General features: G+C 49.5%; 1 protein-coding gene across 1 annotated transcript in view; it reads left to right on the top strand.

Moving 5' to 3' along the window:
- The window catches only part of NWD1 (NACHT and WD repeat domain containing 1), a 54,376-nt gene that overhangs the window by 25,888 nt on the left and 14,754 nt on the right, over nucleotides 1-13,734 (top strand). Inside the window, 4 exon segments of the mRNA XM_076001230.1 lie at nucleotides 481-639; nucleotides 4,536-4,733; nucleotides 7,487-7,609; nucleotides 10,646-10,854. Of these exon segments, the coding sequence (XP_075857345.1) occupies nucleotides 481-639; nucleotides 4,536-4,733; nucleotides 7,487-7,609; nucleotides 10,646-10,854 (689 nt within the window).

Below are 13,734 nucleotides of genomic sequence, written 5' to 3'. Positions count from 1 at the left end.
CCCATCTTCCCATCCATCATCCATCCATCCATCCATCCATCCATCCATCCATATTCCTGTCTGTCCATCCATTCATCCATCCTTCCATCTTCCTATCCATCCATCCATCTTCCTATCCATCCTTCCATCTTCCTATCCATCCATCCATCCATCCACCCACTAGTCCATCCCTGTGATTCTCAACTAAGGGAGACTCTGCCCCCCAGGGACACATGGCGATGTCTGCAGACATGTTTGACTGTCACCCTTGGGGGCAGGGGAGCTACTGGCTTCTTGTGGGTGGAGGCCAGGCTTGCTGCTCTACATGCCACGATGCACAGTTGGGCCCTGCACGCACACACACATCCCAGAGAATCATCCAGCCCCAACGTCAGTACTGCTGAGCTTGAGCCTGGATGAACTGGGAGGTGATTCTCTGCCCCCAGGATGAACTGGAGGTGAGTGTGTCCTTCCCACATCCTCCCCCTTTTTCCTCCGCAGGCAACATGAGCTGGATTTCTTGCCGGGCCATCTCCGGGGACATTGAGGACCTGCTGGACGATTTCGACCGGTGTGCCCCTTACCTGGACTGTCCTGAGGTCCGCCTGGTCCGAGAAGCCCTCCAGCTCTGCCGCCCGGCCGTGGAGCTCCAAGGCATGGGTGAGTCTGCACGGCCTGGCCAGCGGGGGCTGCTCTGCTCTGGCCTCTAGAAACCCACTCTCCTCCCTGAGCTGCGAGCTGCATTTTCATTAAACCTCACACCTTTCCCGGTGAAACCTGTAGGTTTTCTTCTAGCACTTCTAGAATTTTTGAATTGAACCTGGGAGAGCAGCGCCCATGCCCTCACCCTGGGCCGGCACCTTTCTCTAGAAAGGGTCAGACAGGAACTAACTCAAGCAGAACTGAGGAAATTGTGTAGGTACTTATGTAACGAGAGAAAACAAAGGTCCCAGGTATTTGCATTGATGAAATTCAAAATATAGTAACAGTAACAGCAGAATTTAGGGTTGAAAGTTTATGTTCCTTGCTATTCGGTCCATTGCAAACACAAGGCTGTAGGGACTTTTATTTTTGAGACAGAGTCTCACTCTGTTGCCCTGGGTAGAGTGGTTGCTCCCAGCACCCTCAAAATCCTGGGCTCAAGCGATTTTCCTGCCTCAGCCTCCCGAATAGCTGGGACAACAGGTGCGTGCCACTGCGCCCTGCTAATTTTTCTGTTTTTGGTAGAGATGGGGCCTTGCTCTTGCTCAGGCTGGTCTTGAACTCCTGGCCTTCCGCTGATCCTCCCGATTCTGCCTCCCAAAGTTCTAGGATTACAGGGGTGAGCCACCCCGCCCAGCCATGAACACAGATTTTGAGCCCTGCTGTGTTGATTCAAATCTTGGCTCTGTCACAGGCACCGTGGCCTTGCCAAACCCTTACTATCCCTTCCGTTGTCCCCCGGTCCTCAGTTTTCCCATCTGCAAAATGGGGATGCGACCATCCCAGCTAGGGCTGTTGGGAAGGATACGTCTGTCAGTTCATGCAGAGCCCCTTCCCATCAAGGGTACCATCGAGGGTCCTGTTACTGTCAGGTGACAGCATCAATGTCGTTGACACAAATGGCCTTGGATGAGCTATTTCTGCCCGGAACCCCCGTTTTTGTAATCTGCAAAATGTGGGATCGAGCTAAAGTGTGTCTAAGATCTCCCCCACTTGGAAGACGCTGCAATCAGTTGTGTCTTTCTTATGCATTCATGCAACCCCTGCTGAATACCTGCTCTTCCCCAGCCATGGCGTTGGCCCCCGTGGAGGCCCAAGGACAGTTAAGGCCCAAGGACAGTTAAGGTTTGCACCTGCTCTGGCTTCCCAGGAAAATGGCTTTGTGCACGGCCGCGCAGTTTAAGGGAAGATGTGAAAGCCCAAATCTTAGCATAGTCTTTGCAGAAGCCCTTGATTGACAACCTGTGGCTGCCCCAGCACAAGGAGGAGGTGTAGGAACAAATGTCACCACCAGAGGGCACTGCGGGATGACCGTGAGCCCTCAGTCCGTTCCAGTTTATCCAGTAAACTCAGACAAGGGGGACTTCCAGCATCCTAAGTAAGCCCCTTTGGCTCAGGCTCCAATGTAACTGGACATGGTGCTATTTCTGATCTGTGTGTGTGTGTGTGTGTGTGTTTTAAATAGACTTTTTAAAAAATTATTTTTAAGGGTGGGGTCTTGCTATGTTGCCCAGGCTGGAGTGCAGTGGTGCAATCATAGCTCACTGCAGCCTCCAACTCCTGGGCTCAAGCGATCCTCCTGCCTCTGCCTCCCGAGTAGCTGGCATTACAGGTGCCTGCCAAGATGCCCGGCTAATTTTTATGTTCTTAGTAGAGACGGGGTCTCACGCCTGCTCAGGCTGGTCTCGAACTCTTGAGCTCAAGTGATCCTCCTGGCTTGGCCTCCCAGAGTGCTAGGATTACAGGCGTGAGACACCCTGCCCGGCAGGAATAATTGCTGGACCAGGGTCCTTCCTCTTACTGGCTGTGTGAACTTGTGCAAATTGCTTAACCCCTCTGTGCCTTGATTTTCCCCATTTATAAACTTGAAATAGTAATTGTGAAATCTCTGTGTAGTAGGCAGAAAAACTGCTCCCCTAAAAGCTCTACCTTGGTATCCCTGGGGGATTAGTTCTAGGTCTCCTGTGGATACTAAAATCTCTGGACACTCAAATCTCTGATATAAATAATTTAGTATTTGCATATAACCTACACACATCCTCCTGTAGAGTTTAAATCTCTCTAGATTATTTAAAATACTTAATACAATGTAAACACTATGTATATAGTTGTGATACTGTATTGTTTAGGGAATCGTGGCAGAAGTCTGTCCATGTTCAGTACAAGTGCAATTTTTTCTACATTTAAAAAAAATTCTTTAACATTTCATTGTCAATATTCAAATTAATATTGGTCCATGGTTGGTTGAATCCAGGGATGCAGAACTCACAGATATGCAGGGCCAACCGAATTACTTCTCCATTCCTGCAACCGGTGGTCATTACCTTGCATGGTTTAAGTTTAATTAAATATCTTATTAGGCCGGGCGTGGTGGCTCACGCCTGTAACCCTAGCACTCTGGGAGGCCGAGGCAGGCGGATTGCTCGAGTCAGGAGTTCGAACCAGCCTGAGCAAGAGCGAGACCCCATCTCTACTATAAATAGAAAGAAATTAATTGGCCAACTAATATATATAGAAAAAATTAGCCGGGCATGGTGGCGCATGCCTGTAGTCCCAGCTACTCGGGAGGCTGAGGCAGGAGGATCGCTTGAGCCCAAGAGTCTGAGGTTGCTGTGAGCTAGGCTGACGCCAGGGCACTCACTCCAGCCTGGGCAACAAAGCAAGACTCTGTCTCAAAAAAAAAAAAAATAAAGTAAAATAAAAATAAAGACCTTATTAGCCGGGCGTGGTGTGGTGGCGTACAACTGTAGTCCCAGCTGCTCGGGAGCCTGAGGTGGGAGGATCGCTGGAGCCCAGGAGTTAGAGGCTGCAGTGGGCTACGATGGTGCCATCGCACTCCAGCCTGGGCGACAGAGCACCAGTCTGTCTCCAAAACTGAGAGGAAACGAAACGAAATGAAATGAAATGTAAAAATACACACACAAAAAAAACGTGACATCGCTACTGCGCTACAACCTGAGCCGGGAGGGGGGTGGGGGTCGCAGGTCGGGGCTGCAGAGTGCTTTTTTGCAGAAGCGACCTTTGTGCTAAGCCGAGGGCGAGGGGCTGGCTGTGTGACACACAAAGTAGCAAACGTCAGAGGTCACCTGCGCTCAGCTCACGGCTGCTCGCCCGCATAATTTCACCACGCTCCTGACTCCGAGAGGGCAATTGCACGGCTCTCTGAAAAGGGGCTCTGAAGACAAAATACAATAGGGCATGGGGCCCCCCCGCGTCTCTCGCCTGAGTCACTTCACTCCTTAAAAGATAAACGAAGGTGGCCCTGGCTTTTTCCCACACATAAAGCAACATCTGACGGGGCTGATGACTGTGCTTCTGTGATCTAAGGTCAGACGTTCTCTTGCCTCCAAAGCTTGACGTGCCGCCGCTGGAATGTAACTTCTGAGCAAGGCTGGTGTGATCTTGGGCGCCCTAAACCCCCGCCACCCGTCCACCTACGGGCAGCCCGTCGAAGCACTGTCCCGGGCCAGTGAGATCGAGCCCGTCTGCACGGCTGCTCCTGGGCCTTGGGTCCCGGTTTATAGTCCTCAGTAGGACTTCTGAGTAAAACCAACTTGAGTTCTCTGAAAGTTTGATTTCCCCCGCCCCCCCCCCCCTTAGTCACCAGGTGGTATGGGAAAGGGGAGAAGGTGGGAGAGTGTTCCAAGCAGAGGGGGCAGCATGTGCAAAGGCCCTGAGGCCGGAGACGCCCGGGTGCTTGAAGCAGGGGTGAGGGTGTCTGAATGGCAGAGAAGGAGGCAGGAGAGGATGGCGGGGGGCCGGCACCCACCGCGTTGGGTCGTCTTTTCTGTCCGGAAGCCCCTGCAGGGGTGGGGACTCCGCCCAGGCGGCTGAACCCACGTCCTTTGTTGTAGAGCGGAGCCTCCTCTACACGGAACTCCTGGCCAGACTCTACTTCTTCGCCGCCTCGCACAGAGCGCTGGTGGGGCCGCTGTGCCAGCAGGCCCAGAGCTGGTTCCGGGTGTGCCCACACCCCGTGCTGGTGCCCCTGGCGGGCTTCCTCCAGCCCCCGGGGGGGCCCCTCCGGGCGACCCTCACCGGCTGTCACAAAGGTGAGTCTGTCTCCCCAGCACGGCAAAAGTCCCGACAGGCCCCTGCCTGCCCGGCGGCAGTGGCCGGCAGGGGTTTCGGGGTGCTCTCTGGGGCTCCCCTCCGCCAGCGGGAAGGCCCCCAGGGTGCCATCAGGGCCCGCCCCTGCTGTCTCATGCTGAATCGGCTCTCTCTGCGCCCCAGGGACTTTAGGAGACTGGTGTAAATACTGCTAATGAGCCTCCGGCTGGGGGTGCCGCCTGCCTTCCCACCGCCAAGAGCTTAGCGCCCACCTTGCAGATGCAGTCTGCAGCTGACGGGCTGCGAGTCGGCGCCTGACACCCGGCTGGCCCCTGAGGGCCGACGGAATTGTAGGCTGTCCCCGGAACCCGGGGTGTCAGGGAGAGAAGAAGTTTTAGTTTTTGCTTTTGCCATTCATTTGTTATCTGTTTTTTTTTCTTTCATTCACCCCATCCATTCATCCATCCACCCAGCCACCCAGCCACCCACTCTCCCTCCCTTCCATCCATCTATCCACCCACCCTCCCTCCCTTCCATCCATCCATCTATCCACCCACCCTCCCACCCTTCCATCCATCCATCTATCCACCCACCCTCCCACCCTTCCATCCATCCATCTATCCACCCACCCTCCCTCCCTTCCATCCATCCATCTATCCATCCACCCTCCCTCCCTTCCATCCATCCATCTATCCACCCATCCTCCCTCCCTCCCATCCATCCATCCATCCACCCACCCTCCCTCCCTTCCATCCATCCATCCATCCACCCACCCTCCCTCCCTTCCATCCATCCATCCATCCACCCACCCTCCCTCCCTTCCATCCATCCATCTATCCACCCACCCTCCCTCCCTTCCATCCATCCATCCATCCATCCACCCATCCTCCCTCCCTCCCATCCATCCATCCATCCACCCACCCTCCCACCCTTCCATCCATCCATCTATCCACCCACCCTCCCTCCCTTCCATCCATCCATCTATCCATCCACCCTCCCTCCCTTCCATCCATCCATCTATCCACCCATCCTCCCTCCCTCCCATCCATCCATCCATCCACCCACCCTCCCTCCCTCCCATCCATCCATCTATCCACCCACCCTCCCTCCCTTCCATCCATCCATCCATCCACCCATCCTCCCTCCCTCCCATCCATCCATCCATCCACCCACCCTCCCACCCTTCCATCCATCCATCTATCCACCCACCCTCCCACCCTCCCATCCATCCATCCATCCACCCACCCTCCCACCCTTCCATCCATCCATCTATCCACCCACCCTCCCTCCCTTCCATCCATCCATCTATCCACCCACCCTCCCACCCTTCCATCCATCCATCTATCCACCCACCCTCCCTCCCTTCCATCCATCCATCTATCCACCCACCTTCTCTCCCTTCCATCCATCCATCTATCCATCCACCCTCCCTCCCTTCCATTCATCCATTCATTCATCCCTTAATCCATCCTTCCTTCTTTCCTTCCTTTCCTCTCTCCCTCCCTCCTTCCTTCCTTCCCTCCCTCCCTCCCTCCCTCCTTCTTTCCTTCCTTTCCTCCCTCCCTCCCTCCTTCCTTCTTTCCTTCCTTCCCTCTCTCCCTTCCTTCCTTCCTTCCTTCCTTCCTTCCTTCCTTCCTTCCTTCCTTCCTTCCTTCCTTCCTTCCTTCCTTCGTTCCTTCCTTCCTTCCATTCATCTATCCACCCATCAGGTATCTATGCTTCTACTCCTCTTTCTACTCGTATATCCTCTCATATATCTACCCCTCCGCCCACTTGCCCTTCCATTTTCCTCATCCAGCCATCTTCCATCCACTCACTCTCCCTTCCACCCATCCATGCACTCAGCCGTTCATCAACTTGCCTACCATCTAGATACTGACTCATCCGTCTGTCCACCTGCCCGCCTGTCCCTTCCCCCACCCACTCATCCCGCCAACCACCTGTCTCTCCACTTATCCACCTCTATTCACCCATCCCTTCATCTCCCCACCCACAGTCTCTCACATTGATTGTGAGGCCGCTGAATATAATTAGCCTGCGGTTCACATGGTCAGAGTCATCACCATGCGGGCTCTTTCTGTACCACATGACCTGGCAGCCAAAGCTGCACTCCCTAGGCACATTCGTTCCAAAATAGAAATTCTGAGAGATGCTATGTACAATGCTTTTCTCGAACTCCTGTGTGTGCTCAAGTGATCCTCCCACCTCGGCCTCCCAAAGTGCCTGGATTACAGGTGTGAGCCACCGTGCCTGGCCTGTATTTCTATTTTTGGGTCATATCGGACTAGGGCAGGGTTTCTCAACCACGGCACCGTTGACATTTGGGGCTGGATCACTCTCTGTGTGTGGGGGGCGTCCTGTGCATTGTAGGGTGTTGAGCATCATCCCCGGCCTCCACCCACCAGATGCTGGTGGCGGCACCCTTGTCCCCAGCTTTGGCACCCCAAAATGACTGCATACACCAACGTGTGTGTCCCCTGGGGGACAGAGTTGCCCCTGGGTGAGAGACGCTGGGCTAGACAGACAGGTATGGCTGCGCTGCGGTTCGGTCCTTTTTTCCTACCTAAGAGCAACGTAAAGACATCACAGGCAGCCCAGGCTTTGAAATCCTAGCTGCGTGGCTTTGAGAAAGGGACCGGATCTGTCCGAGCCTCAGTTTTCTGATCTGTGACTCGGGGGCTTATTAGAGAAGCCCGTGGCTGAGCACTTGCACACGGGGTCTGAGGTCATGGCTGTTGTCTCTGCGTGCCTGCAGGCATCACTGCCATGGCGTGGGGCGTGGAGGAGATGCTGCTGGTGGTTGGCACCCAGGACGGCATCGTGGCTGTGTGGGACGTGGAAGACCAGCAGGTGACACACATTCTAACCGGACACACAGGTGAGGCTCGGGAAGTGGGGTTTATGATCCGCTTGTTCCCGGTGTTCCACAGAGAACAGGCAGTCCCCAGAACCCCTTCCCCACAGATTCATTTCCCTGCATCGAAACTCGGGCCTTTGTTCCTGCATCGATTAGCCAGAGCTGCGTAGCAAAGCACCCCGAAACACGGTGGCTTCAAACAAGCTGTTTCTCTAGCTCGCCTTCTGAGAACTGGCAATTCAGGCTGGGCTCAGCCGGGCAGTTCTTCTGCTCCTGCATCCGTAGTCAGTTAGTGGACGCCCTGGGAGCTGGCTGGGTCAGAATGTCTTCAGCTGAGACAGCTCAATTCTGCTGTACGTGTCCTCTCATCTCTCAGGAGCCTAGCCCCGGCAAAGGCAGGGTTTCCAGAAAACAAGTAGAAGTTCACAAGATCTCTTAAGGCCCAGACTTGGAACTGTCACCCTGGCCAGTTCCTATTGGCCAAGGGAAGTCACAAGAACAGCCCAGAGTAAATGAGTAGGGGAATAGGCTTCCTCTTTTGATGGAAGGCGCTGCAAGGTCACATCACCAAGGGTATGGATCAAGGAGGGTAAAGAATTGTGGTCCTTTGTTGCAATTTGTCTACCTCAGACCTTTAGCAAGGCTTTTCATTTCTACATAGTTCCTCAACAGATGTGGTTTATTTATTTAATCAATTATTGAGTGCCTACTGTGTACAAAGCCCTGTTCTAAGCACTGAAGAGAGAGTAGGGTAGAAAATTATTCATCTCCTCTCAGTCACCAAGGAAAGTAATTACTTTTTTAAAAAAAATTTTTTATCATTATTTTTTAGAGACAGAGTCTCACTATGTTGCCTAGGCTGATCTCAAACCCCTGGGCTCAAGCCATCCTCCCGCCTCAGCCTCCCAAGTAGCTGGGACCACAGGTGTGCGCCACCTTGCCATGCATGGGAGAAATAATAGTTTAATACAATGTTTTGAAAAATCAAAAGTATAGTTGTCCCCCCACATATATAGGTTTCACATCCAAGGATTCAACCAACTCTGGATCAAAAAATATTTTGGGGAAAAAAAAGGATAGTTTCGTCTGTACTGAACTTGTACAGACTTATTTTTTCCTTGTCATTGTTTCCTAAACAATACAGTATCTCAACTATTTACATAGCATTTACCCTGTATCGGGTATCATAAATCATGGTAGGCATGATGTAAAATATACGGGAATATACGTGTTAAGTTATACGCTAGTAACACGCCAGTTTATAGCAGGGACTAGAGCATGCATGAATCTTGGAACCCAAGGGAAGTCCTGGAACCAATCCTGTAAGGATACTGAGGGACAACTGGAATGCAAAAAAAATGCAACAAGAATACAGTATCAGCTTGTCTTAAATAAAGACAGACAGCGTCGGTACAGTGCCGTGCCAAGCCGTGCTGCAGTCAGAGGCTAAGGGGGAAAAAACCCACGGCGATTTAGCACTTCCTTACATTTTGCACCCAAGGCAAGTGACTCCAGTGACTGCTCCAAGTGAGACTCCTGTATCTGGGAAGAGGAGGGGTACAGAAATGTAGTTGCAAGCTGTGCTGAGTGTAATGAGGGAAAGGGTGATCGCTTAGGGCTGCCGGGGAAGGCATTTCTCTGAGCTGGGGCGTTCAGCCGACACACAGAAAGGTACGAAGAAGAAAGAGCCTCCCGGGCACAGGGGAAAGCAAGTGCAGAAGCCGGGAGAGGGGAAAGAGGTCGGGGTGTCTACAGAACAGCCAGCAAGTGAAGAGGGTGGAGCTCTGGAAATCATATCAAATAAAAGAAGCAGTCGCCAAAGGCCACACAGCGTGTGACTCCATTGATACGGAATACCCCGGAACAGGAAATCCACAGAGACAGGAAGCAGATCAGTGGTTGCCAGGGGCTGGGGGCCAGGGAGTGGGGAGTGACTGCTGATAGGAACGGGGTCTCCTTTTGGGGCGGAGAAAGTGTTCTGGAACTAGATGGAGGTGATGGTTGTACAACTCTGTGAACACACTAAAAAAACCATTGAATCGTATAATTGTACATTAAATGGGCAAATTTTATGGTTGTGAATAATATCTCAATAAAGATGTTAAGGATATTTTATCATTGCAATCTAAGAATGTATATCATTTTATATATAACATATATCAACATTTTGGCATAAACATTTATTTGTATCTATTGACTCATTTTTTTGGAGACAGAATCTCTGTTGCCCGAGCTAGAGTGCAGTGCTGTCAGCCTAGCTCACAGCAACCTCAAACTCCTGGGCTCAAGTGATCCTCCTGGTTCGGCCTCCCAAGTAGCTGGGACTACAGGCATGTGGCACCGTGTCTGGCTAATTTTCTATTTTTATAGAAATTCTCAAAGAACCCTAGTGGAGAAGGGATAAAGAGAAACTTTTATACATGTACACATGTATTAAAATATCCGATGAGTATTGTTTTTTTTTTTTTTTTTTGAGAGAGAGTCTCGCTTTGTTGCCCAGGCTAGAGTGAGTGCCATGGCGTCAGCCTCGCTCACAGCAACCTCAAACTCCTGGGCTCGAGCGATCCTCCTGCCTCAGCCTCCCAAGTAGCTGGGACTACAGGCATGCGCCACCATGCCCGGCTCATTTTTTTTTTATATATATATCAGTTGGCCAATTAATTTCTTTCTATTTATAGTAGAGACGGGGTCTTGCTCTTGCTCAGGCTGGTTTTGAACTCCTGACCTCGAGCGATCCGCCCGCCTCGGCCTCCCAGAGCGCCAGGATTACAGGCGTGAGCCACCGCGCCCGGCCTGGATGCTAAATCTTTATAAAATTCAGTTATCTTTGCTTATTACAAATTCAACATCTGGGGCAACTGATGGAATCCCAACACGTTGCGCTCTTTCTTAATTTTACTTTGCCACATTCCATTCTTCTCAACTTGCACGTGTTCAAACCCGTCCGTCTTTTCTTTGGTAAACCAGGGTGTTTGTAAGCCAACAGGCATCTTGGTGGCTGCCTGGTCAGCATGTCCCCAGCTAATATACACCCTCTCCCACCCTGGCCCGCCGCAGGAGAGGTGAGGTGTGTGGAAGTGTTTGCCAAGGGGACCCGGGCCATCTCTGCCTCGAAGGACCGCACGCTGCGCTTGTGGGATTTACTCTCTGGCCAGGAGAAAGTCACCATTTGGGATGAAGGCGCCAACACTCCCGCGGAGCCTCGGAGCTGGAGCCTTCGTGTAGATGAAGCAAACAAGGTTGTCTACTCGGCGTCTGGCTCAAAGGTAACCAGCACCTGCCCTGTTTGTAAAGGGAAACTGAGACCAGAGTGTCCGAAGACAGGAATAAGCTGTTTCTATATGCAGGGGCTCCCTTATACGGGCAGGGGGCTGTAGACAGGAGAACACGACCACTTGAGAGAGTGCTGTAAGAGGTTTCAAACTTCATAGTTGGCTTCCCGATGGTTCTTTCTGACCCTAAGATTTTGAGACCTTTCATCCTTTTTTTTTTTTTTTTTTTTTTTTTTTTTTTTTTAGAGACAGAGTCTCACTCTTATTGCCCCGGCAAGAGTGTGGGTGGCGTCAGCCTGGCTCACAGCAACCTCAAACTCCTGGGCTCAAGTGATCCTCCTACCTCAGCCTCCCGAGTAGCTGGGACTATAGGCATGTGCCGTCATGCCTGGCTATTTTTTTTCTATTTTTTTTTACCTGGCCAATTAATTTCTTTCTGTTTTTAGTAGAGATGGGGGGGGGGTCTCACTTTTGCATAGGCTGGTCTCGAACTCCTGAACTCAAACGATCTGCCTGTCTCGGCCTCCCAGGGTGCGAGGATTACGGGCATGTGCCACTGTGCCCAGGTTCTTTCATCTTTTTTAATATAGTCATTTTAGTGCTATATATTTCCCTCAAAGTACTGCTTTGCCTATGTACCACAAATTTTGATACGTTGTGTTTTCATTTACATTTCACTTTTGATTTCTGCTTTGATCCATGGGCTATTTAGAAGTGCGCTATTCGTTTCCAAATATTTGAGGGGTTCTCAGGTAAATCCACAAAAAGGATTTGATGTGAATCCTTTCAAATTTATCGAGACTTGTTTTATGGTCTCTCTTGGTAAATCTTCCTTGGTCATCTGAAAACAATGTATATCCCACTGTAAATCACAGTGGAATTATTCCCTTATGTAAATCACAACCCTGTGATTTGATAGTTTTATGAGTGGATAGACACAGTAGCATTGTGGGAAAGAGTTTAGCAACCAAAGCCAGGTGGAAAAATCTGTATTTAACTCTCAGTTGAGTTTCTTGAGAGCTGAGTGACTTTGGTCATGCCACTTCATCATTTTGAGTCCCATTTTCTCATCTTCCTCATAAGATAATGACGGCAAAACACCCGGCATGGTGCTTGGCACATACTAAGCACCAAATAATTAGCATTTTTTAATTATTGTATTACATTAGTAATTGGTGGTTTTGACGGTAATATCGGTGGATATAAACTATGCTATCCAAAATGGGGGAGTAACTAGCCTGATTTGGCTATTGAACGCTTGAAATGTGGCTGTTTCCACATATTAGATTTCAAAGACCTAGTATAACAAAAATCATATAAACTATCTCTATAGTAATTTTTTTTTTTTTTTTGAGACAGAGTCTCGCTTTGTTGCCCAGGCTAGAGTGAGTGCCATGGCGTCAGCCTAGCTCACAGCAACCTCAGACTCCTGGCTCAAGCGATCCTCCTGCCTCAGCCTCCCGAGTAGCTGGGACTACAGGCATGCGCCACCATGCCCGGCTAATTTTATATATATATATATATATATATATATATATATATATATATATATATTAGTTGGCCAATTAATTTCTTTCTATTTTTATAGTAGAGACGGGGTCTCGCTCTTGCTCAGGCTGGTTTCGAACTCCCGACCTCGAGCAATCCGCCCGCCTCGGCCTCCCAGAGAGCTAGGATTACAGGCGTGAGCCACCGCGCTCGGCCTCTATAGTAATTTTTATATTGATTCCATGTGACAATACTTGGACCTATTGGGTTAATTAAATATATTATCAAAATTGATTTCACCTGTTCCTTTTTTACCTTGTTCTAGGTGGCTAATGAAAAATTTAAAGTCATACGTGGCTTGCATATTTTTATTAGGGCAGGCTGAAATATTAGAGAAGTATTGATTGATTTCAAAATCAGTTATAAAAATCTTCTTTGTTATCCATAAAAGTTTGGAAAATAAAGTATATAGAAATAACCCCCCAAATAACATTACACTGTTAACATTTATATGATTTTACTTTACGTGATATGTGCATGTGTGTGCATTTGTGTGTGACTATGTCTGTAAAATAAAATTGGGATTAAAATACAAACTTGAGGCTGGGCGCAGTGTCTCACGCCTGTGATCCTAGCACTTTGGGAGACTGAGGTGGGAGGATCACTTGAGCCCAGGAGTTCAAGAAAAGCCTGGGAAATAGTGAGACCCTGTCTCTACAAAAAAAAAAGAGAAAAATCAGCCCAATTTGGTGGTATGCGCCTCTAGTCTCAGCTACTCGGGAGGCTGAGGCAGGAGGATCCCTTGAGCCCAGGAGTTTGAGGTAGCAGTGAGCTATGATGATGCCACTGTACTCTACCCTTGGCAACAGAGTAAGACTGTCTCAAAAAACAAAAACAAGGCACATATGTGTACATTTTATAAAGCTGCTTTTCCCACTTAATATGTCATGAGCATTTTCTCATAACCTTAATTTTTTGAAAACAGCGTGCTTAGTGATTGCACAAGATTCCATCATCTGGCTTCACTGGAATTTACTTAACTAATCCCTTGTTATTGGACAACTAGGTTGTTTCCAGTTCTTTGGTCTTTACAAATAACTGAAATAACTCTTCTTATACACATATCTTTGTGTGTATCTCTCCTTGTTTTGTTAATTGAAACCCCAGATGTAGAAGGAATGGGCAAATGTTTAATATTTAGATTGTGACTGACAATGAAAAGATACTTTCTGGGAGGCGAAATTGGACATGAAAACTTGTAATGAACATATATATGAATGTGTATGGCGCCGATGACTTTTTTTTTCTATTTAAATTTTTATTTTTTTATTTTAGACCAATTTTAAAATTACAGAAAAACTATAAAGATGCCTCCACCAGAGTAGC

The sequence above is a fragment of the Microcebus murinus genome, chromosome 4, assembly GCF_040939455.1.
Source record: "Microcebus murinus isolate Inina chromosome 4, M.murinus_Inina_mat1.0, whole genome shotgun sequence".
Classification (NCBI taxonomy): domain Eukaryota; kingdom Metazoa; phylum Chordata; class Mammalia; order Primates; family Cheirogaleidae; genus Microcebus; species Microcebus murinus.
The sequence above is the reverse complement of the archived record's forward strand: the minus strand, read 5'-3'. Positions and strand labels throughout refer to the sequence as shown.